General features: G+C 38.0%; 1 protein-coding gene and 2 pseudogenes across 1 annotated transcript; all 3 read right to left on the bottom strand.

Annotated features, from left to right (window-relative positions):
• Window positions 1-13363: 13363 nt before the first annotated feature.
• Window positions 13364-16639, bottom strand: LOC100653622 (olfactory receptor 5D14-like; annotated as a pseudogene).
• Window positions 16640-16769: 130 nt separating this feature from the next.
• Window positions 16770-22257, bottom strand: LOC135229410 (olfactory receptor 5D13-like). The gene has a single exon (XM_064279001.1). It carries the CDS (start codon window positions 20282-20284, stop codon window positions 19427-19429), a length of 858 nt encoding a protein of 285 aa, XP_064135071.1. The 5' UTR covers window positions 20285-22257; the 3' UTR covers window positions 16770-19426.
• Window positions 22258-22391: 134 nt separating this feature from the next.
• On the bottom strand, window positions 22392-23981 carry LOC135229434 (olfactory receptor 5D13-like; annotated as a pseudogene).
• Between the last annotated feature and the right edge of the window lie 665 nt (window positions 23982-24646).

Raw genomic sequence — 24646 nt, 5'->3', positions numbered from 1 at the left:
AGACTTTGTGTTACTTACTTTGGACACATCATCAGGAAGGACTGATGGCTGGAGAAGGACATCTTGCTTGGTAAAGCAGAGGGTGATTGAAGAAGAACTAGCTGCTTCATGAGATGGACTGACACAGTGCGTGTACCAATGACTCAAACATAACAAGAATTGTGAGGAATGGGCAGTATGGGGCAATATTTTGTACTGCTGTACATGCTGTTGTTGCTGTTAGGTGCTGACGAGTCAGTTCCAACTCATAGTGACCCTATGCAAAGCAGAACGAAATACTGTCTGGCCCTGTGCCATCCTTACAATCATTGTAATGCTTGAGCTCATTGTTGCAGCCACTGTGTCAATCCACCTGGTTGAGAGTCTTCCATTTTTCCTCTTGCCCTGTACTTTGTCAAGCATGATGTCCTTCTCCAGGGACTAATCCCTCCTGACAACACGTCCAAAGTATATAAAACACAGCCTCACCACCCTTGCTTTTAAGGAGCTTTGTGGTTGTACTTCTTCTAAGACAGATTTGTTCATTCTCTTGGCAGTCCATGGTATATTCAATATTCTTCTCCAACACCAATATTCAAAGGCATCAAGTCTTCTTTGGTCTTCCTTATTCACTGTCCAGCTTTCACATCCATATGAAAATACCATGGCTTGGGTCAGGTTCATCTTAGTCTTCAAGGTGACATTTTTGCTTTTCAACACTTTAAAGAGGTCCATTGCAGCAGATTTACCCAACTCAATGAGTCTTTAGATTTCTTGACTGCTGCTTCCATGTCCGTTGATTGTGGATCCAAGTAAAATGAAATCCTTGACAACTGCATTCTTTTCTCCATCTATCATGATGTAGCTCATTGGTCCAGTTGTGAGAATTTTTGTTTTCTTTATGTTGAGGTGCAATCCATACAGAAGGCTGTGGTCCTTTATCTTCATAAGTAAGTGCTTTAAGTCCTTTTCACTTTCAGCAAGCAAGGTTGTGTCATCTGCATAATGCAGGTTGTTAATGAGTCTTCCTCCAATCCTGATGTCCCGTTCTTCTTCATATGGTCCAGCTTCTCAGATTATTTTCTCAGCATACGGACTGAAGAGGTATGGTGAAAGAATACAACCCTGACGCACACCTTTCCTGACTTTAAGCCAATCAGTATTCCCTTGTTCTCTCCAAATAACTGCCTCTTGATCTACAAAAAGGTTCCCCGTGAGCACAATTAAGTGTCCTGGAATTCCCATTCTTCACGATGTTATCCACAGGCTCCCTATGAGTCAGAGCCAACTTAACATCACCTAAAAACAACAAATATATATATATATATATATATATATTTGTCATATATATATATGACAATGGTACCAAGTACCTGTAGGAAAGTTTTATAATGAGACAGGGAAGGAAAGACAGACAATAGAAAATGCAGTAATGAACAGATTATTTTTTGTGAAAAATTGGTGCTCAGTTCCACTAGGGATCTCTGGAAGACTCTATAGGACCAGTTTTAGAATCATCCCACACAAGGCGTGAGAAAGCTGGTGTTTTCATCCACCAACTACCATCTCCTGTTGTTTGAGAGACATTCCTGGAGGTATTCACACTCTGGCACTTTCAAGCTCCCTGTGCATGAACAGATGACACTCCTTCACTCAGGAAAAAAAAAAAAAAAAAAGGAACAATAAAAGCCTTCAAGCAGAGATTCATGGGTATTTATAATTAAAAAAAAAAACTACACAAAGGGAAAATTAAAAGAAGAAAAGAAATTAGCAGATAGCAAACATAAAATAGGCTGATTCAACAAATAAAAAAATTGTTTCTTTGAGAAAACTAATAAAATGTATTAGGCACTCAAAAGACTAATCAGGAGGAAAAAAAAAAAAGAAGTCAAAACTCACTAATACCACCCATGGGAAATGATCATCCCTGTGGATTCTGCCACATTTACAAAGAGATTTTTATTTAAAAAAAAAAAAAAAAACTTGTACCATTAAATTTGAAAACTTAGTTATCATGGATGAATTACAGGAAAGACAAAATTTAATAAAAATGAAGAAGAAATTGAGTTAATAATATTCTGACCGTTATCAAAGAAAGCAAATCCATAATTAAAAAAAATTATGCAATTGAATACTTTCCTATTCCCCAGTGAATTCTAATCTTTACTTTTTTTTCCACTGAAGATGGAATTTGCAATTTGTTTTGAGAAGCTAATATAATTTCGATGCCCCAAACTAACAATGACACTACAATATAATAAATTACAGAACAATTTCACTCATAAACATTGATTTTAAAATTCTAAACAAAATATTGATGCATTAAAATAATCAATAAATAAAAAGGGTAATATGTCACATATAAATCACCTTAGAAGCAAAGCTGAGCTTTTCGTCATCTCTTTCTACAGATGTAGTTGATTTGATTCCTCTGTTTTCCATCTGGTGAGGTCCAAGTGTATAGCTCCATTCATGTTGGTGAAAAAAGGTATTTGCTATGCAGAAGTCATTGGTCTTGCCAAATTCTCTCATGTGATCTCTGGCATTGTTTCTATCACCAAAGTCATATTTTCCAACTACTGACCCGTCTTTGTTTCCAACTTTTCCCTTCCAATCACCAGTAATTATCAATATATCATAACTGCATATTCGATCAATTTCAGACTGCAAAAGTTGGTAAAAATCTTCAATTTCTTCACCTTTGGCCTTAGTGGTTGCTGCATAAATGTGAATATTAGTCATATTAACTGATCTTCCTAGTAAGTATATGGATATTACCCTATCACTGACAGCATTGCACTTCAGGATAGATCTTGAAATGTTCTTTTTGATGGTGAATGCAATACCATTCCTCTTCAAGCTATCATTCTGGGCATAGTAGACCTTATGATTGTCTGATTCCAAATGGCCAATACCAGTCCACTGAAGCTCACTAATGCCTAGGATATTGATGTTTATGTATTTCATTTCATTTTTAATGACTTTCAGTTTTCCAGTTTGAAACCACAAGGTGCTTCTTGGAGACTCTATGGGGCAGTCTACTCTGTCCTATAGGGTCGCTATGAGTTGGAATTGACTCCATGGCAATGGATTTGGTATGGTTAAGTCCAACTTTCCTAGATTCATACTTCACACATTCCACATTCCAGTTTTTAATGGATGTTTGCAACTGTTTCTTCTCATTGTGGTTCGTGCCACATCAGCAAATGAAGCTCTTGAAAGCTTGACTCCATCCACATCAATAAGGTCAACTCCACTTCGAGGAGGCAGCTTTTCAATATCATCATTCTGAACAAGGCCATGGGCTGACTGCAGAACAGACCATCAATTGCTCCTATGCAAATTTAAGTTGAAACTGAAGAAAATCGGAACAAGTTACAAGTGCCAAAGCACTTTCTTGAGTATATCCCATCTGAATTTAGAATAGATGTGATGTGTTGAACACTAATGACCAAAAATCAGATGAGTTGTGGAATGACATCAAGGACATCATACATGAAGAAAGCAAAAGGTCATTAGAAAGACAAGCAGGAAAGGAAAGACCAAAACAGGTGTCAGAAGAGACCCTGAAACTTGCTCTTGACCATAGAGTAGCTAAAGTGAAAGGAACAGTGATTAATTAAAAGAGCTGGACAGAAGGATTCAAAGGGTGGCTCAAGAAGACAAAGTAAAATATTATAATGACTTGTGCAACAACCTGGAGATGGAAACCCAAAAGGGAAGAAGACAATCGGCATTTTTCCAGCTGAAAGAACTGAAGTAAAAAGTCAAGTCTTGAGTTGCACTATTGAAGTATTCTATGGGGAAAAAATATTAAAAATTTCAGGAATATTATAAGAAGATAGAAGGAATACTCAGAGTCACTATGCCAAAAATAATGGGTTAACATTCAACCATTTCTGGAGATAGCATATGAGCAGGATACAATGGTACTGAAAGAAGAAGTCCAAGCTGAACTAAAGGTATTAGCAAAAAGCAGGACCCCAGGAATTGACTGAATACCAAATGAGATGTTTCGACAAAGGATGCAGCACTGGAAGTGCTCACTCGTCTATGCCAAGAAATTTGGAAGGTAATTACCTGGTCAACCAACTGGAAGAGATCCATATTTATGCCCATTCTCAAGAAAGGTGATCCAGTTGAATGGGGAAATTATTGAAAAAATATCATTAGTCACATGCAAGTAAAATTTTGCTGAAGATCATTCAAAAGTAGCTACAGCAGTATATCCATAGCGCGTTACCAGAATTCAAGCCAGATTCAGAAGAAGCCATGGAACAAGGGATATCATTTCTGATGTCAGATGGACCCTGGCTGAAAGCAGAGAATACCAGAAAGATGTTTACCTGTGTTTTATTGACTATGCAAAAGCATTCAACTGTGTAGATCATAACAAATTATGGATAAAACTGAAGAATGGAAATGCCAAAACTCTTAATGGTACTTGTGAAGGACCTGTACATAGATCAAGAGGCAGTTGTTCCGACAGAACAAGGGGATCCTGTGTGGTTTAAAGTCAGGAAAGGTGTGCCTTAAGGTTACATCCTTTCAACGTATAGATTCAGTCTGTGTGTTGAGCAAATAATCCAAGAAGCTGGACTATGTGAAGATGAATGGGAATCAGGATTGGAGGACACTCACTAATAACCTGTATTACACAGATGACACAACCTTGCTTACTGAAAGTGAAGTGGACTTGAAGCACTTACTGATGAAGATCAAAGACCACAGCCTGAAGTATGGATTACACCTCAACATAAAGAAAACAAAAATCCTAACAAATGGGCCAATAAGCAATATCATGACAGATGGGGAAAAAGTTGAAGTTGTCAAGGATTTCATTTTACTTGGATCCACAATCAACACCCCTGGGAGCAGCAGTCAAGAAATCAAAAGATGCATTGCATTGGGCAAATCTACTGCAAAAGATCGTCTTAAAGTATTAAAAGTAAAGATATCACTTCGGAGATTAAGGTGGGCCTGACCCAAGCCATGGTGTTTTCAATTACCTCATATGCATGTGAAAACTGGAGAATGAATAAGGAAAACAAAAGAACTGATGCCTTTGAATTGTGGTGTTGGAGAAGAATATTTAGTATACCACAGACTGCCAAAAGAACAAACAAATCTGTCTTGGAAGAAGTACAACCAGAATGCTCCTTAGAAGCAAGGATGGCGAAACTACATCTCATATACCTTGGGGAGGTTGTTAGGAGGCATTAGTCCCTGGAGAAGGACATCATGCTTGGTAAATTAAACGGGCAGTGAAAAAGAAGAAGACCCTCAAGGAGATGGATAGACACAGTGGCTGCAACAATGGCCTTAAGCATAATAACAATTGTGAGAATGGGTCAGGATTGGGCAGTGTTTCCTTTTGTTGTACATAGGGTCACTATGAGTTGGAACCAATGGACGGCACTTAACAATAACAACAGCAAGAAGGAAAATTTGGTTCAATACTAAAAAATCAAGGAATTTAAGTTGCCTTTTTAAAATATTAAAAGAGCTAAATCGCATAAGTTGTCTTATGAAGAAAAGTAGTTGACAAAATTAAATAATCTACTCACAAACAAAAAAAAGCAAAAAACACATACACGTACAACAGCACAGGGCTTAATAATCTGGAAAAGAATCTCAAATAACCTACACCAAAACACATTCTTAAATATGAAATATTAAATAATTTCTCTGTGAGATCAGGAAGTCAGGGAAGCACACTTTTATCATTTTTATTCAACATTGTTTTTGTTGTTGTTAGGTACCATTGAGTCAGCTCTGACTCATAGCAACCCTATGTACAACAGAATGAAACACTGCCTAGTCCTGCACCACCCTCACAATTGTTGTTATGCTTGAACTCATTGCTGCAGCCACTGTGTCAATCCATTTCTTAGGTGCTTCCTTTTTCTCTGACCTTCCACTTTACTGAGTATGAGGTCCTTCTCCAGGGATTGGTTCCTCCTGATAACGAGACTTGCCTTTCTCACTTCTAAAGAGCATTCTGGTTGTACTTCTTCCAAGACAGGTCTGCTCATTCTTTTGCCAGTCCAGAAGAATATTCTTTGCCAGCACCAACAGCATCACTTCTTTATTCATTATCCAGCCTTCATATGCATATTAGGCAATTGAAAACACTATGGCTTGGTTCAGGCACACCTTCGTCCTCAAAATGACATCTTTCTTTTTTAACACTTTAAAGAGGCCTTTTGCAGCTGATTTGCCTAATGCAATGCATTGATTTCTTGAGTGCTGCTTCCATAAGCATTGATTCAAGATCCAAGTAAAATGAAATCCTTGACAATTTCAGTCTTTTCTTCATTATTCGTGATGTTGCTGAATTATACCGAAGTCAAATAATGCAAGAAAAACAATTAAAAGATAAGATTGGAAGCAAGAAAATCACAATATATTTAACCCAAAATATTTAATTATATATAAAAAAAGTGGAAAATCTAAAATAATCTACAAGTAAAGTGTAAAGCTTTAAGGAAATCTTAGAGTGACAAGAAGGAAAATTAATGTAAAATTAAATTGTATTCTAGTCTAAAAGCAAGACACATTTTGCAAATGACATGAAAAAATATAACCCAAAAAATATCGAGTATCGAAGGATGTGCAAGATGTCCAAGACTTGTGCAGAATATATATATATATATATATAACTTTTACTACAAAAATTAAAGTAAATTAAATAAACAGAAATATGTAGCATGATCATAATTTGGAAGATTAGGTGACAGAAACTTGTTAAAATGCAGTTTATCAGTTTTTATTCAAGGTCTGAATCACAGTCATGGTTTTAAGGGTTTAAGTGGTAACACTTCTATGTTTAATGGTAATCCATATTCGCTGCTATTTTCATAAATATCAGCCTTGTGATTATTTTGTGATACAGTGTATTTCCATTTGATTACAAGATTCTTTACATTATTACATAGTGGAGAGTTCTTAAATACTCTGATGCTCAGCAAAAGGAAAAATATCGTATGAGACTACATTCTCAAACCCAAAAAAAGGTTTACACACAGAAAAAAAAAATCTGCCTTTGGTGGTTACTAGGGAGGGTTGGAGTGGGGAGGGTAAATCACTAACTAAATAGTAAAAAAAAAATAGACAAGGTAATTTTGGTGAAGGGAAAGAGAATATGCAATATAGGGAAATTCAACACAACTTGACCAAGGCAAAGTCATAGAAGTTTCCTTGACACATCCAAACACCTGGAGGGACCAAGTTACTTGGGCTGGAGACTGAAGACCATGGTCTCATGGGACATCTAAGTCAACTGACATAACATAGTTCATGAATAAAATGTTCTACATCCTACTTTGGTGAGTAGCATCTGGGATCTTAAAAGCTTGCAAGTAGCCATCTAAGGTACGTCCATTAGTCTTATCACTTTTGGAGCAAAAAAGAAGGAGGAAAACCAAAAACACAAATAAAATATTAGTCCAAAGGACTAATGGACCACATGAACCACAGCCTCCATCAGCATGAGCCTTGAAGAACTAGATGGTACCCTATTACCAACATTGACTGCTCTGACAGGAATCACAACACAGGGTCCCTTACAGCAGGAAAAAAAAAGTAGAACACAATTCAAATTCACAAAAAAAGACCATACTTACTGGCCTGACAGAGAGTGGAGGAACCCCTGAGACTGTGGCCCACAGACACCCTGCTAACTCAGAACTGAAGCCACTCCCGAAGTCTACCCTTCAGCCAAAGATTATCGTTGTTGTTGATGTTGTTGATAGCTGCTGTTAAGTTAGTTCCAACTCATAGCGACTCTGTATACAACAGAACAAGACATTGCAGAGTCCTGTGCCATCCTCACAATCGTTGTTATGCTTGAGCCCATTGTTGCAGCCAAAGATTAAAACCACTGCCATCAGTTTGATTCTGACTCATAGTGGCCCTATAGGACAGAGTAGAGCTGCCCCCATAGGGTTTCTGAGGAGAGGCTGGTGGATTAGAACCACCAATCTTTTAGCAGCCAGGCTCTTAACCTCTGCATACACAATATCTCTCGTGAGGAATGTGCTTCTTAGTTCAATCAAGTATACAAGACAAAATGGGCAACACCTGCCCAAAGCAAAGATGGGAAGGCAGGATGGGCATGAAAACTGGATGAATGGACACCAAGAGCCTAAGGTGGACAGGGAAAGGGGGAGAGTGCTGACACATTGAGCAATTGCAACCAATGTCACAAAACAAATTGTGTATAAATTTTTGAATGAAAAACTAATTTGCCCTAAAAACTTTCACCTAAAACACAATTAAATCTTTAAAAAAAGTCAACCCAGTGAACGTAATTGATAGAATTAAAGAGGCATTTGACAAAGATATGTGATTTTAATATCAAAAAAATCATGTAGATATAGACAAATATATATCTTAGAAATCACAAAAAACATAGTATTGCAGGCAGTCCTTATTTTTGTCAGTCACTGAACTGTAACTTTTACCTAGCATAGTGGAGTAGCAAGTAACTATGCAACATGAACAAATATATAAATAAACAAGCAAATAATTATAGTAAATAGAAACAGAAATGTGCCATGTTTCATACTATATGCCTTGAAAAGAAAAAATATATATATTACAAAAGAATATGTATACTAAATTGATAAAAAATTGATAGTTTTGCAAAATTACTTGATACATAAATATACAAAAATCACTCATATGTCTTCATACAAGTAGCAAAAAAATGACAGTTTTAATAAGTAAGCCATTTTGATAAATAGAATTTGCCCTCCTGAATCAAATTTCCAGCTTTTCTGAGAACAAATGTTTAAGATACATCTCAAACAGGACACCATAACATTCCTTGATGCCAACACAACAGGCATGAGAAATTGATTTTCATATCCAGGGCAATTTCAGGTAGTCCCTGTTTTTCACAGTGTTTATTCAATACTTTTCTCTTTAAGTGAGGTTCAAATGTCTACTCATATAAAGTTGGGCCATACCTAAATAGACGTGGAGTATGAGAAACTCCTGCAGGTTGCAATAGAACAGAATTCAAGTGAGTGCCTGACTACTCAGAGGAGGCTTCTACTCCTAAAGCCCAGGATAGGAAGAGACAGGGTGTCTCCAGAATATTTCTGAATCTAATAACAACCCTCAAACCCATCTGCTTCTCAATATTCACAGACTCTTCTCAATAATGTTAGGCTCATAAAGATTAATCTCATTATACCCTTTATATCTATGAAGTTAGTTGTTCACTGAAGCCCAGAAATGCTTGAGACCTCCCTCATCACCCATTTGCCAATCCCCATATGGTTTCTGACACATCTCCTACTTCTTTCCAACCACTTATATCATTCCACCATGATCTCTGGGATTCAAAATATCAGTTACTGAGTAAGGACCATTTTACTGTAATATAAATGCTTTCCTTTCCTATTTATATGTTTAATAGTTTAAAAAATGGGTATATAAAAAATTTATCACCTACATAATGTATATAGAAAATAATTGGAAAAAAAAAAACATGATGTCTGTCTTTGTTATCTAGTGCTGCTTATAACAGAAATACCACAAGTGGATGGCTTTAACACAAAAATTTATTCTCTCACGGTGTAGTAGGCTGCAAGTCCAAATTCAGGACATCAGCTCCAGGGGAAGGCTTTCTCTCTCTGTTGGCTCTGGAAGGAGGCCCTGGTCCGCAATCTTTCCCTGCATTAGGAGCTTCAATCTGGACTCTGCTTTCTTGGTGGTATAAAATCCCACTCCCTGCTTCTTCCCTTTCCTTTTATCTTATGTAAAACAAAAGGTGGTGCAGGTCATGCCCCAGGGAAACTCCTTTGACCTTGGATCAGGAAGGTGATCTTAGTAATGGTGTTACAATCCTACCCTTATCCTCTTCAACATAATCTAATCTTGCCTCATTAACCACAGGCAGAGATTAGGATTTACGACACACAGGAAAATTACTAACACAAAATGGAGGACAACCACACAATACTGCGAATCATGGCCTAACTAAGTTGACACATATTTTGGGGGACAAAACTCAACCCACGACAATGTTGATAATGATAGTTATTTTGTTGCTTATCATAATAATTTTTGTAATGACATTGAAAGTAGTGAATTAGACATGGGAAATTTACTGGTAATTCAATTGTTTCACTTAATCACTAGCTTCTAAATTACTCCGACAAAACAGGAAATAACTGTCTTAAAAATCTATAATTTAGAGAAAGAATTATTTTTAAAAAATCATATTTACTGTTTTTGAGAAAGAGTATAGCCAATAACCTAAAGAAGCAAGCATGGCAGGATAAAATACTGATGGTACAATTATTTTTAAAAAGTCACATCATTGTTATTTATTAGGTCTCTGGGTGGCACAAGCAGTTTGCACTCGACTACTAAACATAAGGTTGGTGGTTCGAACCCACACGGAGGGGCTGATGAAGAAAAGTTTAGCGGTCTGCTTCTATAAAGATTACAGCCAATAAATCCCTCTGGAGATGTTCTACTCTGTAACACAGCTTTCCCATGAGCCTGAAATGACTGGAAAGTAAGAGGTTTTGGGTTTTGTTGTTATTTATTAACCCAGATAATCTTGGAAAACTTTAAATATTTCTGAGCCTTGACTTCCTCATCAGTAAAATGAGATGGTTAATAATATAAAATTTAAATTAGTAGAATGGAAGTAATTTTTTTTTATAGTGAGTGCAAAAAATATAGGACACAGTCTGACATATAATAGATATTCATCTTCATGATATTTTAGAATTATGGGCAAAGTATGTGATATCCTAAACCATAATTCTAAAAAATCATGAAGATGAATATCTATTATATATCAGACTGTGTCCTATAGCTTTTACACTCATTATAAAAAAAACATGTGTTAAGTATGTAATATCCTAAACCACTCCCACGCACATGTCAGTTTGCCATACTGTGGGGGCTTGTGCATTGCTGTGATGCTGGAAGCTGTGCTACCAGTATTCAGATACCAGCAGGGTTACCCATGACCGACAGGTTTCAGCTGAGCTTCCGGACTAAGACAGACTAGGAAAAAGGAACTGGCAGTCTACTTCTGAAAAGAATTAGCCAGTGAAAGCCTTATGAATAGCAGTGGAACATTGTCTGATATAGTGCTGGAAGATGAGCCCTCCAGGTTTGCAAGTCACTGGAAAGGTGACTGGAGAAGAGCTACCTCCTCAAAGTAAAATCGACCTTAATGACATGGATGGAATAAAGCTTTCAGGACCTTCATTTTCTGAAGTGACATGACTCCAAATGAGAAAAAACAGCTGCAAACATCCATTAATAATCAGAACCTGAAATGTAGGAAGTATGAATCTAGGAAAATTGGAAATGGTCAAAAAAGAAAAGGAATGCATAAACATCAATATCCTAGGCATTAATGAGCTAAAATGGACTGGTATTGGCCATTTTGAATTGGACAATCATATAGGCTACCATGCCAGGAATGACAACATGAAGAATGGTGTTGCATTCATTGTCAAAAAGAAATTTTCAAGATCTATCTTGAAGTATAACGCTGTCAGTGATAGGATAATATCCATATGCCTACAAGGAAAACCAGTTAATATGATTATTATTCAAATTTTACACACCAACCACTAAGGCCAAAGATGAAGAAACTGAAGGTTTTTATCAGTTTCTGCAGTCTGAAATTGAACATGCAATCAGGATGCATTGATATTTACTGGTGATTGGAATATGAAACAAAGATGAAGGATCGGTAGTTGGGAAAATGGCCTTGGTGATAGAAACAATGCCGGAGGTCAAATGATAGAATTTTACAACACCAACGACTTCTTCATTGCAAATACCTTTTATCACCAACATAAACAGTGACTATACACGCGGACCTCTCAAGATGGAACACACAGGAATCAAATCGACTATATCTGTGGAAAGAGACTATGGAAAGGGCTCAATATCATCAGTCAGAACAAGGCCAGGGGCCGATCATGGAACAGAACATCAATGACTTATGTGCAAGTTCAAGCTGAAATAGTAGAGAATCAGAGCAAGTCCACAAGAGCCAAAATATGACCTTGAGTATATTCCACCTGAGTTCAGAGATCATCTAAAAAATAGAGTAGACGTGTTGAACACTAATGACCAAAAATCAGACGAGTTGTGGAAGGACATCATACATGAAAGAAGCAAGAGGTCATTGAAAAGACACAAAAGAAAGAAAAGACCAAGATGGATGTCAGAGGAGACTCTGAAACTTGCTCTCGAATGTCAAGCAGCTAAAGCAAAAGGAAAACGATGAATTAAAAGAATCGCATGGAAGATTTCAAAGGAAGGCTCAAGAAGACAAAGTATTATAACAACACGTGAAAAGAACTGGAGGTAGAAAACCAAAATGAGAGAACATGCTTGGCATTTCTCAAGCTGAAAGAACTGAAGAAAAAATGAAGCCTGGAGTTGCAATAGTGAAGGATTCTATGGGGAGAATATTAGACAACACAGGAAGCATCAAAAGAAGATGGAAGGAATATAGAGTCACTATAACAAAGAGAATTAGTCAATGATGTTCAACCATTACAAGAGGTAGCATAAAATCAGGAACTGATGGTGCTGAAGGAAGAAGTCCAAGCTGCTCTGAAGGCATTGGTGACAAACAAGGCTCCAAAAATTGATGGAATATCAATTGAGATGCTTCAACAAACAGATTCAGCACTGGAAGTGCTCACTCGTCTATGCCAAGAAATATGGAAGACAATTTCCTGGCCAACTGACTGGAGGAGATCCATATTTATGCCTATTCCCAAGAAAGGTGACCCAACTGAATGCAGAAATTATAGAACAATACCATGAATATCACATGCAAGCAAAATTTTCCTGACAATCATTCAAAACTGGCTGCAGCAGTATATTGACAGGGAACCTCCAGAAATTCAGACCGGATTCAGAAGAGGACATGGAACGAGGGATATCATTGCTGATGTCAGAAGAATTCTGGCTGAAAGCAGAGAATACCAGAAGGATGTTTACCTGTGTTTTATTGATTATGCAAAGGCATTCAACTGTGTGGATCATAACAAATTATGGACAACATTGCAAACCATGGGAATTCCAGAACACTTAATTGGGTCCATGAGGAACCTGAACATAGATCAAGAGGCAGTTGTTCCGAAAGAACAAGGGGATACTGTGTGGTTTAAAGTCAGAAAAGGTGTGTGTCAGGGTTGTATCCTATCACCATACCTACTTAATCTGTATGCTGAGCAAATAATCTGAAAAATTGGACTATAGGAAGAAGAACAAGGCATCAGGATTGCAGGAAGACTCATTAACAACCTGCCTTACGCAAATGACACAACCTTGTTTGCTGAAAGTGAACAGGACTGGAAGCACTCACTGAGGAAGATCAAAGACCACAGCCTTCAGTATGGATTGCACCTCAACATAAAGAAAACCAAAATCCTCACAACTAAACCAAAAAACAACATCATGATAGAGAAAATATTGAAGTTGTCAAGGATTTCATTTTACTTGGATCCACAATCAACACCCATGGAAGCAGCAGTCAAGAAATCAAAAGTTATATTGCACTGGGCAAATCTGCGGCAAAGGACTTCTTAAAAATGTTGAAAAGCAAAGACCTCCCCTCAAAGATTAAGGTGTGTCTGACCCAAGCCATGGTATTTTCATCATATGCATGTGAAAGCTGGATAATGAATAAGGAAGATGGGAGAAAAATTAAAGCCTTGGAATTGTGTTGTTGGGGAAGAATATTGAATATACCACGGACTGCCAAAAGAATGAACAAATCTATCTTGGAAGTAGTAAAACCAGAATGCTCCTTAGAAGCAAGGATGGAGAGACTGGGTCTTACACACTTTGGACATGTTGCCAGGAGGGATCAATCTCTGGAGAAGGACATCATGCTTGGTAAAGTACAGGGTCAGTGGAAAAGAGGAACACCGTCAACGAGGTGGATTGACACAGTGGGTGCAACAGTGGGCTCAAGCATAACAAAGACTGTAAGGATGGTGCAGGACTGGGCAGTGTTTTGTTCTGTTGTGCACAGCTTTGCTATGAGTTCAACCCACTCGAGGGCACCTAACAACAACAACATCTTAAGCCACCTATGGATTTTGAAAATCAGACTCAATATTGACAGCCATGGACATTGGGCACATCTTGAGAATTCAATGTAAGAAACACTGATATTGAAAGCGGCAGAACACTTTTAATTTATGTCAGACATGCATGGCAAGATGATTTGATGGACGACTTTTTGTGTTGTTTAAATTTAACTTCGCACTCAAGTTGCTTAGATATTTTTACAGAATTAGAAACCTGCATTGTTGGTCAATATAAATTAATCTGGAAAACCTGCAAAGGAATCACAAGTGAAGGAAGAGCATACGGAATTGGAAAACATAGCACAGTCATTAAATAACTGTTACAATCTACTAATAATGATGCTATGTGGAATCATTGTTCTAAGCATGAAGGAGCTTTGGGATCCAGAGAAATTCTACAGAAACTCATGGGTGTGTTAAAACATGCAGTAAAATTGTTAATTTTACAAAAAGTAGCTCACCGAGTAGGCTACCTCTTGAAACACTTTGTTCAGAGATTGGAACTAGTCATACCCACTTGCTGTATCATACCAAAGTTCATGTTTTGTGATTGGGTCAGCGAAAGAGGACTTTTGTGTCCATTAATTTCCAGAAGGCAACCTTCACATCTTTGTTCCTCCGGCTATAGATGAGGGGGTTCAGCATGGGGTTAACCACTGTGTAGAATACAGAGGCCACTTTGTCTGCTGAGAGTTTTTGGAGTTAGGCACACAGTAGAGGGAAAGGATGGTCCCGTGGAAGATGGTGATGGCAGTCAGGTGGGAGGCACAGGTGGAGAAAGAAGGCTTTGCGACGTCCACTGGCAGATTGGATTTTTAGTACAGTCACAAAAATAAAAACATACGAAGTAAGAATGATTAGTAGTGTACTCACCTCATTGAAGGTGGCAAACCCAAGAAGCAGACTTTGGGGAATGTGTATATCAGAACTAGAGACAGCTATGAGAGCAGTATACTCACAGAAAAAGTGGTTGATTACATTGTGACCAGAAAAGTCTAGAAGGAGAGCATAGCAAAGGAGTACCAAGGGGCCAAACATCCCCCACAGATATGAGCCAGCCACCAGCAGGGCACAGAGTCTTTGTGACATGGCCACTGTATAGAGCAGAGGATTGCAGATGGCCACTAAGTGGTCATAGGCCATCACTGCCAGCAGGAAGGACTCAGTCACCACTGCAGTGCAGGACAAGAAGAACTGGAGCATGCAGCTAAAGTAGAAGATGCTTTTGTCTGCCATGACCAAGTTTTCAAGTAGCTTTGGAGTAACGATAGAGGAGTAACAAAAATCAACAAAAGAAAGGTGACTAAGGAAAAAGTACATGGGGGTGTGAGATTTGGGGTTAATCTTGATGATCACTATCATCCCAAGATTCCCTACCACGGTGACAATGTATGTGATCAGAAACACAAGGAAGAGAGGGATCTGAAGCTCTGGGTAATCTGTGAATCCCAAGAGGGCAAAGGTTGTCTCCACACTCAGGTTTCTTTCAGCCATTGTCACACTTCCTTTCAATGGAAAGAGATGAGAAGAGAGAGTTGTTCCTGCCAAAAGAGAAGATGTGGGGAGTGAATGACAAATGTGTTATGATTTGTTCTGGTAGAGAAAAGATAACATGAAGAAACAGTTATTGGAACTAGTTCTCTCCATGTAGAAAATGCCTCACCCAAATAACTGCAATGTGTATACCAAACCAAGCTGATGTCTAAAATGTCAAAGCATTTCCATTGTCTTTTGGGATATTGGAATATGGGTTTCCTATAAGTACTTATGATATTGAGTGTATAGGAGTTATATTTACACACGAGTTAACTTTATCCTTGGATGCGCACATTAGATAGTAGCATCAAACACACATAACTGGTACTGAGCAAACTTTTTCACATACCTACAGCACATAAGCTAGTGAGATTCTGTGAAAAAAATGTAAAATTTTTGCCTCGAGAAACAAAATATGCTGCTGCGTTTTTTTGCCTATATACTCAAATTAAATAAAATATTTAAAGGAATATACTTCTAAGTTTAAAATAAGATACCAGACAACCTAAGAAGAAAGCAGAGTGATCTCATTCCTAAACCAAAACCCACTGCCGTCGAGATCTCATTAGCACTTTTTAATCCATGCGGGCTACTACTTCTGTTGAATTGCTTAGTTGCCCAGTGGTTGACGCTAAAGAGGGCAATGACTTCCTTTTGACCTGAGAGGTATACCCACTCTATTAGAGTTTATGGCTTAATTTATCAGTTAAAGCTTAGCTTCTATCATAGCCCAGGCATTATACATACATGAGGAGCCTTGGTGGAGTAGTGGTTAGGAGTTTGGCTGCTAACCAAAAAGATCAGCAGTACAAACCCAGTAGCTACTCCTTAGAAACCTATGGGACAGTTCTACTCTGTCCTATTGGGTCAATATTAGTCCAAACCAACTTGATGTGAACGGGTTTGGTTTTGGTTTGGGTGGAGTAGTGGTTAAAGCTGAAAGGCTGGCAGTTCAAACCCCCAGCTTCTGGAGGGAGAAAGGTGTTGTAGTCAGCTTCCATAAGGATTTACAACCTTGGAAACCATATGGGGAGTTCTGCTCTCTACCATATGGTCGCTAAGAGTTGCAATCCACTTGATGACAACAGACACATAGATGTGTAAGTATGCATATGCATTCATAATACACACATGCATACACGCACATATGCACACATGTGTACATGTGTATATGTATATATTTTAGAGGTTCCGAGATTTATCAAATTAGAGTTACAACAGGACTAACCAGAAAGTTATGTTTGCATATGAATTGCAGCTTGCTTAGTCAATTCTTTCTTATAAAAAGTTTATATACCAATTTAAGGTGCATATAAAGAGGATATGGGAAAATATCCATTTTCAAGTAAAAAATTTATTCTATTCTTTGTGAAATTCCTGTCAATGGATAATAAAGCCAAATATGTCCATGATTATTAAGTTCTTTCCTTAATATGATTGGGCATAGACTTAACAGTTTTAGTGACTTAACATTGGAAAAAAAATCAAAGGACGTCCTATTATCATATCAGGGAAATAATATTTTCACTATTTCATTAAAAAAAAAAAAAAAAAACCTGAGGCAACTCACCTGCTGCAGAGAAACAGGCCACCACTGTAAGCTGAGTATTTCGGGAGCACCACAGCGATTACATCTACCTCTACAGCCCTTGGGACTCCAACTCTGGGGAATCACTAGCAACTATGCCTCAAGCCAATTAACTAAGACAAGAGCCAGGTTCTTTGTACCATCGTCAAAGACTGGAATTTCCTTGTAATCACACAGAAAAGTTGTAGCACGAAGTTGACTACCAGCCTTTATTTGCACATTACTAAATGTCCTATGGAATTAAGACTCGACGGCACTGGGTTTTGGTTGTTTTTTAAGCTAAAGCAGGATTTCTCACATCAAAGGTTCTTACCACATCTGTAATAAAATTGCCTAGGATTCTAGTCTTCTAGGCCCCCAAAACTTCTGAGATCAGAATTCCTAGGAATGGGACTCAACAGTATCCACATTTAAGAAGGAACTTGGGTGACACATAGGAACTTTAAAGTGTAAAAACCACTGCTAAGTGCTAAAATCATGTTGGTAAGATGGTAAGATCCAGTATTTTTTTTTTTCCCCTGTCTTCTGTATACTTAACAGGATGCTAGAAATGAGAATAGAATAGTAGATTGAACTCATTCATCCATTAATTCAACACATTTTTTAGCGTCTATCATGCTGATCATTTTATGTTTGCTTCTACCTGTCCGTTTTCTGCTCTTCTGTCTCTTTCTATGTGCTCCTTGGTATGATACACGGAAGATTGATATCAACGTAAGATCCCTTGTTGTTTAGCCGCAGATTATTTTCTCTAAAATGTTGTTACTAAGAGGCTATTGGCATGAGGAAGGAGAGTGTTTGACGTAACAGGCTGAGATTTGTGAGATTCTTAACTATGACTTTTTTTTCACTTTTGTTACCTTGGTTACCCATCAGGACCTTCACATAGAAATCAACATTTTTTCTTCACCCTTGGTGGTATCATGTTTACCATCACTTCCTGTACCATAACAAACATATATGAGGCCTTAAGGAAAGAAATAAAGAACTTGGTTGGAGTTTAGAGATAGTGCCTCCAGGCTCTTAGTGGTAATTCTCCTACATGCATACTCCTCCATAAACCAAACCAAACCCTTGGTGTCAAGTTGATTCTGACTCAGCAGCCCTATAGGACAGAGTAAAACTGCCCTGTAGGGTCTCCAAGGAGCAGTTGGTGGATGCAAACTGCTGACCTTTAGGTTAGCAGCTGTAGCTCTTAACCACTGTGTCACCAGGGCTCCAAAATCCTAGTCAGCTATAATTTTTCAGAATTTTCTGTAACTTTGACATGCACATTGTTTAAAGAGGATTGAAGAATTTTGCTGCTGTTGTTGTTGCTGTTTGTTTTTTAATCATGTACCATGCTAATATGTGTGTCAAACAATTTGAGTTTTATGATTGAATGTTTACTTGCTAAATATTAGATTCTTAGGGCTACCACAAGAAATTACCACAAACTTGGTGGCTTAAAAGACCAGAAATTTATTTGCTTACAGTTCTGGAGGCCAAATGTTTGAAATGAAGGTAATGGCAGGGACATGGTCCCTCTAAAGACCCTAGAAGGAAATCCTTCCTTGACTCTTCCAGCTTCCCATCGGTCCTTGTATTCCTGGGCTTGTAGTAGCGTAACTCCAAGTCCTGCCTTCATCTCTACATGGCTTTCTTCTCTGTGTGACTCTGTGTCCTTGTCTGGTTGTCATAATGAGACTTACTGGATTCATAGCCTGCCCTAAGAGAGTATGTAGGAGTCCTGGTGGCACAGTGGTTAAGAATTTGGCTGCTAACCTAAAGGTGGCAGTTCAAACCCACCAGCTGCTCCACAGGAAAAAGATGTGGCAGTCAGCTTCCATAAAGATTACAGCCTTGGAATTCCTATGGGGTAGCTCTACTCTGTCCTATAAGGTCTCTTTGAGTGGAAATTAATTCTGAGGCAATGGGTTTTAGTGTTAAGAAAATATGAATTTATGTTAATCCTTAACTACATCTGCAAAGAATCTGTCTCCAAAAAGGTTATATTCTGAAGTTCTAGGTGGGTATGAGTATTTTGGGGGGAGATGCTATTCAATCCACTATGCTTGATTCACTTCACGTATGATTCAAACCTATTTTAGTAAAGATTGAAATGACTAAAAATCAAATTATTAGATAACTGGTATGCTGCAATAGATTTAAAAAATTAGATGGGTAAATTGACTAAATAATTTGAATTACCATCTCTTCTAGAAACATTGAATGATTTTTAACATCATAAAGCAAACTCTTTCCAGAAAAATACATAAATCTTCAAGATTGTGTTAGGTGGCTCATGAACTTTCTGACAGTCTCCTTCACATCTTTGTTTGTAGATCAGGGGGTTCGGCATGGGGATGACCACTGTATAAAACACAGATTCTACTTTGACTATGAGCCATGAGGTTTTGGAGTGGGGTACACAATAGAGGAACAGGACAGTCTCATGGAAAATGGCGATGGCGGTCAAGTGGGAGGCATAGGTGGAGAAGATTTTTTGGCGCCCCCCATTGAAAGGCATTTTTATGACAGTTACAGAAATGAAAAGTGTAGCGAAGATAATCACCAGGTTGCTGACCTCATTGAATATGGCAAAGAGAAAACAAAGCACCTGGATGATACAGGGATCAGAGCAGGAGACAGAAACAATAACCGAGTGCTCACAGACAAAGTTATTTATGATGGTAGAGCCACAAAAGGATAATGTCAGGAGAAAATAAGTGAGTGTCAGGGAAGCAACTATACCCCATGCACAGGGCCCACCGACTAATGATGCCCAGAGCTTTTGGGACATGACGACGGTGTAAAGCAGGGGGTTACAAACTGCCACAAAACGGTCATAGGCCATCACTGCCAACATGAATGTTTCTGCAACTGCAAATATACAAGCCAAGAAGAACTGCGTGATGCACTCTGTGAAGGAGATGGTTCTGTCTCCCACAACCAAGTTTTCTAATAGTTTGGGTGTAACTATAGTGGAGTAGCAGAAATCAACAAAAGACAAGTGACTGAGGAAAAAGAACATGGGGGTGTGGCGTTTGGGGTTGATCCTGATGATCACAATCATGCCCAGGTTCCCCACCACAGTGACCATGTAGACAAGCTGAGTTTTGAACCTCCCCTCAAAAAACCGTCCATTTGACTCTAACTCATGGCAACTCCATGTCTTACGGAGTAAAACTACTCCACATGGTTTTGTTGACTGTGATGTTTATGGAAGCAGTTTGCCAGGCCTTCCTTCCAGGAGCTGCTAGGTGGGTTTAAACTGCCATCCCTTAGGTTAGCAGTCAATGACATGTCCAGATCTTTCCTTATATGTCTCTTCATTTTGATCCTTTTTTGCCATAATGAAATTGGAATTGATTTCTGTGTGTCATTTTAGCAAATTCTCAAACCTCAGGGAGCTGTGGGAGTTAACAGGTCAGATGTGAGGGGCCTGCAGACCCCCTAGCTTGCAGCTGATATCTGAGGTCTTGAGGAGACATGGACTCTGGACGATTGTGCTCTTTATCTTTGAGATCTGACCTAACTCTGAGTGGTTAGGGTCAGAAGAAAAAGTGGGTCATAAGAAACTGGTATCACCACAAAAATGAACTATCTGATTTTTTTTTTTTTCTCTTCTTTTCAGGCATCTTTTTTACTCCAGTGGACCTTGTAATACTTTTATGAGCAATTGCTGTTCTAAATTCTGCCTGTTTAAAAGCAAGAATTGTTTTTCTTGTCCTGATCCAAACATTGAGTTATAGAGATGTTCTGTCCTATATCAGAAGTAATTGCAGTTGAAAAGCCATCCCTTTTTAGACAAACAACTCCACCTTTGATCTCAACAAGACACTTATATCAGAGGGGAATTATACCTCATCAGTCCAGTTCCCAAAACTTCTTAGCTTAGATGAATTTGAATTATGAGAAGATCAAGGTCAGCAAAGGCACGAAAGAGGTGCAGATTTACCTATTATAGACATATATTTTATTTATGTGTGTGGAAACCCTGGTGCAATAGTGGTTAAGTACTACGGCTGCTAACCAAGAGGTCAGCAGTTTGAATCCACCAGGTGCTCCTTGGAAACGCTACGGGGCAGTTCTACTCTGTCCTGCAGGGTCGCTATGAGTTCGAATTGACTCTAGGGCAGCGGGGTTTGTTTTTTTGGTTTTGAAGGCATTGTTGTTGTGTGCCGTCCAGTCACTATATTTCATTTTCCCTGGATTAAAATGACAACAGGTTGTCCTATCCTTCCTGCCTTCTCCTGTTTATGCTTGATAACTCATCATGAAAAAAAATGTACCTCTTGTTGAAATATCACTTAAGAAAAGAGCAAGAAGTATTCATAAAAGGAACACACACACACCCACCCACAAACACACACCACTGTATTTTTTTTCCTCCACTATGTAGTTTTTTTTATATATATATATATAGTTGCATACATTAACAAGAACCATTTTCTCCTAAGTTAAAATATTTGATTTCATTTCTCTTGGGTAAATAAGCACTTAGGGAAGAAACTGCTCAATTTTATATAAAGTTCCTGTGTAAGTTCATAAGATACCACTAAACTGTTTTTCAAGTATATTTTACCTGCTACATTTCCATTTGAAGTACATGAATATTCCACCTCATCCGTGTTCACAGGAATATTTGACATTTCTATCTTTTTAACTTTAGCCATTCCATTGGGTAAGTAGTGGTGTCTCATTTTAGATTTAATACACGTTGCACTGATGACTAATGATGCCGAGTAGCTTTTCAAGTGCTCATCGGCTGGTTGGATAACTTCTGTATATGTTCTACATATACATCAATTGTCAGGCGTATATATTGCAAGTATTTTCTCACAGTTTGTGGCTGACCTTTCCTTTTTCTTAATGGTGTCTTTGAAGAGCAGTCATTTTTCATGTTGATAAAATTCATTTTATCAATTTTTAATTCATTCTTTTTGTTCTATGTAAAAAAGCCCTTATGCCAAGTGTTCAAAAATTTTCCTATATTTCTGCCATTTTTAAATTTCTGTTAAGTTTTAACTTTCAATTCAAATTAATATTTGTGTATGGTATGAGGTAAGACCTAAGGTTAATTTTTCAATAGGAGTATCTCATTGTTCCCAAATTATTTTGTTGAAAAAGTATCCTTTCTTCGTTGAAATTTAAATGAGAAAAAATGTATGAGTATATTTGGACACTATTCTATTCCATTGATCTATAGGTATCTCCTTACTCCATTAGCCTATTCTTTTAATTATTCAAATACTTTCTTTAGAAAAAAATGATAAAATGACTATTAGGCTGGTAAAACAATACTTCAATTAAATTGGGTTTCCTAGTGAGCAGGCCATATTTTTTATTTAATAAAGATGAATTCTGCTATTCAGTGTAATAACTATCAAAAGGTTGCCTTGTGTACAAGACACCATAAGCTGAAGCACTTGTTAAAGCCACCTCTAGAGGACAGAATTTCTGTTTAGAATTCTAGGGGAATATCCTGGATTTGTGCATATTTGATAAACTAGGAATTTGATTTACTTTGGGAACACACATAAAAAATTACACCATATATGGTAAAGTATTTTAAAATAATTCACATATATTGCAACAAGTTGAGAATTTTATTTAATTTTTTTAATTTTTGGTTTACATGTGCTTTAGAGCTATTTCACTAAACATTGATGTATGGAAACATCAGGCATCATAAAATCATACATATGCTACTACTGTAGATGTATTAACTCACAGGCTACTGGGTAAAATAATCTGAATAATAAATTATACTATGCGAGTTGAACAATCTTTAGCATAATGAATCAAATTATTTTTGGAATATAAAATACTGAACCTAACAATATCATGGTGATTGAAAAAGGAGTTTTGTTTTAACTAATTTTCTGAATGTGTCCGTCACATCCTTGTTCCTAAGGCTGTAGATTAACGGATTCAATGTGGGAATCACTACAGTATAAAACACAGAATCCACTTTAATTATGAGCCAGGAAGTTTAGGGGTTAGGGATACAGTAGAGGAAAAGGATGGTCCCATGGAAGATGGTGATGGCGGTCAGGTGGGAGGCACAGGTAGAGAAGGTTTTATGGCGTCCACTTGTAGAAGGCATCTTCATGACAGTGATAAAAACGAATACATAAGAAGTAAAGAGGATCATCAGGCTGCTTACCTCATTGATTATGGTGACAATAAAACACAGCATCTCACTGATGTAGGAGTCCAAGCAGGAGACGGAAACAATTACAGAGTGGTCACAGATAAAATTATTTATAATGCTAGACTCACGATAAGTTATTGTGAGAAGAAAGTACGTGAGTGTCAGAGAGCACACTACACCCCATGTGTAGGATCCAGCCACCAGCAGACCACAAAGCTTCTATGACATAGTAGTAGTATACAGCAAGGGGTTACAAACTCCCACAAAACGGTCATAAGCCATCGCCGTTAACATGAATGTTTCTGTCACTCCAAATATGCAAGCAAGACAAAACTGCATGATGCAACCAGAGAAAGAGATAGTTCTGCCTTCCACAATCAAGTTCTCCAGCAGTTTGGGTGTAACTACAGTGGAATAACAGAAATCCACAAAAGACAAGTAAGTGACTGAGGAAAAAGTACATAATCGTGTGGAGTTTTGGATTGATCCTGATAATTATTATCATGCCTAGATTCCCCACCACGGTGACTGTGTAGGTGGACAAGAAAGTCAGGAAGAGTGGAACCTGGAGTCCTGGGTATTCTGAAAAACCCAACAGTATAAACGTGGGTCTGATACTTTGATTTCCTTTGGATAACATGATTCCTGTTGGAGAAAAAACACAAGTTAACTAGGAAGAAGCAGAGAGAGGAAAGAGGTTTCACGTGGTTCTGTGGGGAGTGATATGAAACAGTGAGTCTCAAAGTATGGCCCCCAAATCAGCAACATCAGAATCATTTGGGAACTTATTAGGAGTGCAAATTCTTCAGCCCTACTGCCAACCTCCTAAATAAAAACTCTGAGATGGGACTCATAATCTGGGGTGAAATCAGGGCTCCAGGTGATTTTGTTGCATGCTAAAGTGTGAAAAACACTGGTGTAAAAAATATATAAATGAAGAAAACCTGTTGCCATTAAGTTGACTCAGATTCATAGTGACAATATAGGACAGAGTAGAACTGCCCCTTAGGGTTTTGCAGCTGATCTCTCAACCACTACACCAACGAAATCCAAAACCAAACCCTTTGCCATCAAATAGAGTCCAACTCATACTGAACCTACAGGACAGAGTAGAACTGCCCATAGAGTTTCCAAGGAGAGTTTCTAAGGTCAACCATTAGACCACCAAAGTTTCCACTACAACGACAGGGCTCTCTCTCTCTCTCTCTCTATATATAAAACTTTGGAAGTACTGGTGGTGTAGTGGTTAAGTGCTACAGCTGCTAACCAAGAGGTAGGCAGTTCGAATCCACCATGCGCTCCTTG

The sequence above is a fragment of the Loxodonta africana genome, unplaced genomic scaffold (genome assembly GCF_030014295.1).
Source record: "Loxodonta africana isolate mLoxAfr1 unplaced genomic scaffold, mLoxAfr1.hap2 scaffold_29, whole genome shotgun sequence".
NCBI lineage: Eukaryota > Metazoa > Chordata > Mammalia > Proboscidea > Elephantidae > Loxodonta > Loxodonta africana.
This window is presented reverse-complemented; position numbering and strand designations above follow the sequence as displayed.

Excerpts from the sequence above, each read along its gene's own strand:
- LOC135229410 (XM_064279001.1), bottom strand. The coding sequence starts at position 20,284 with ATGGTCACTGTGGTGGGGAACCTGGGCATGATTGTGATCATCAGGATC.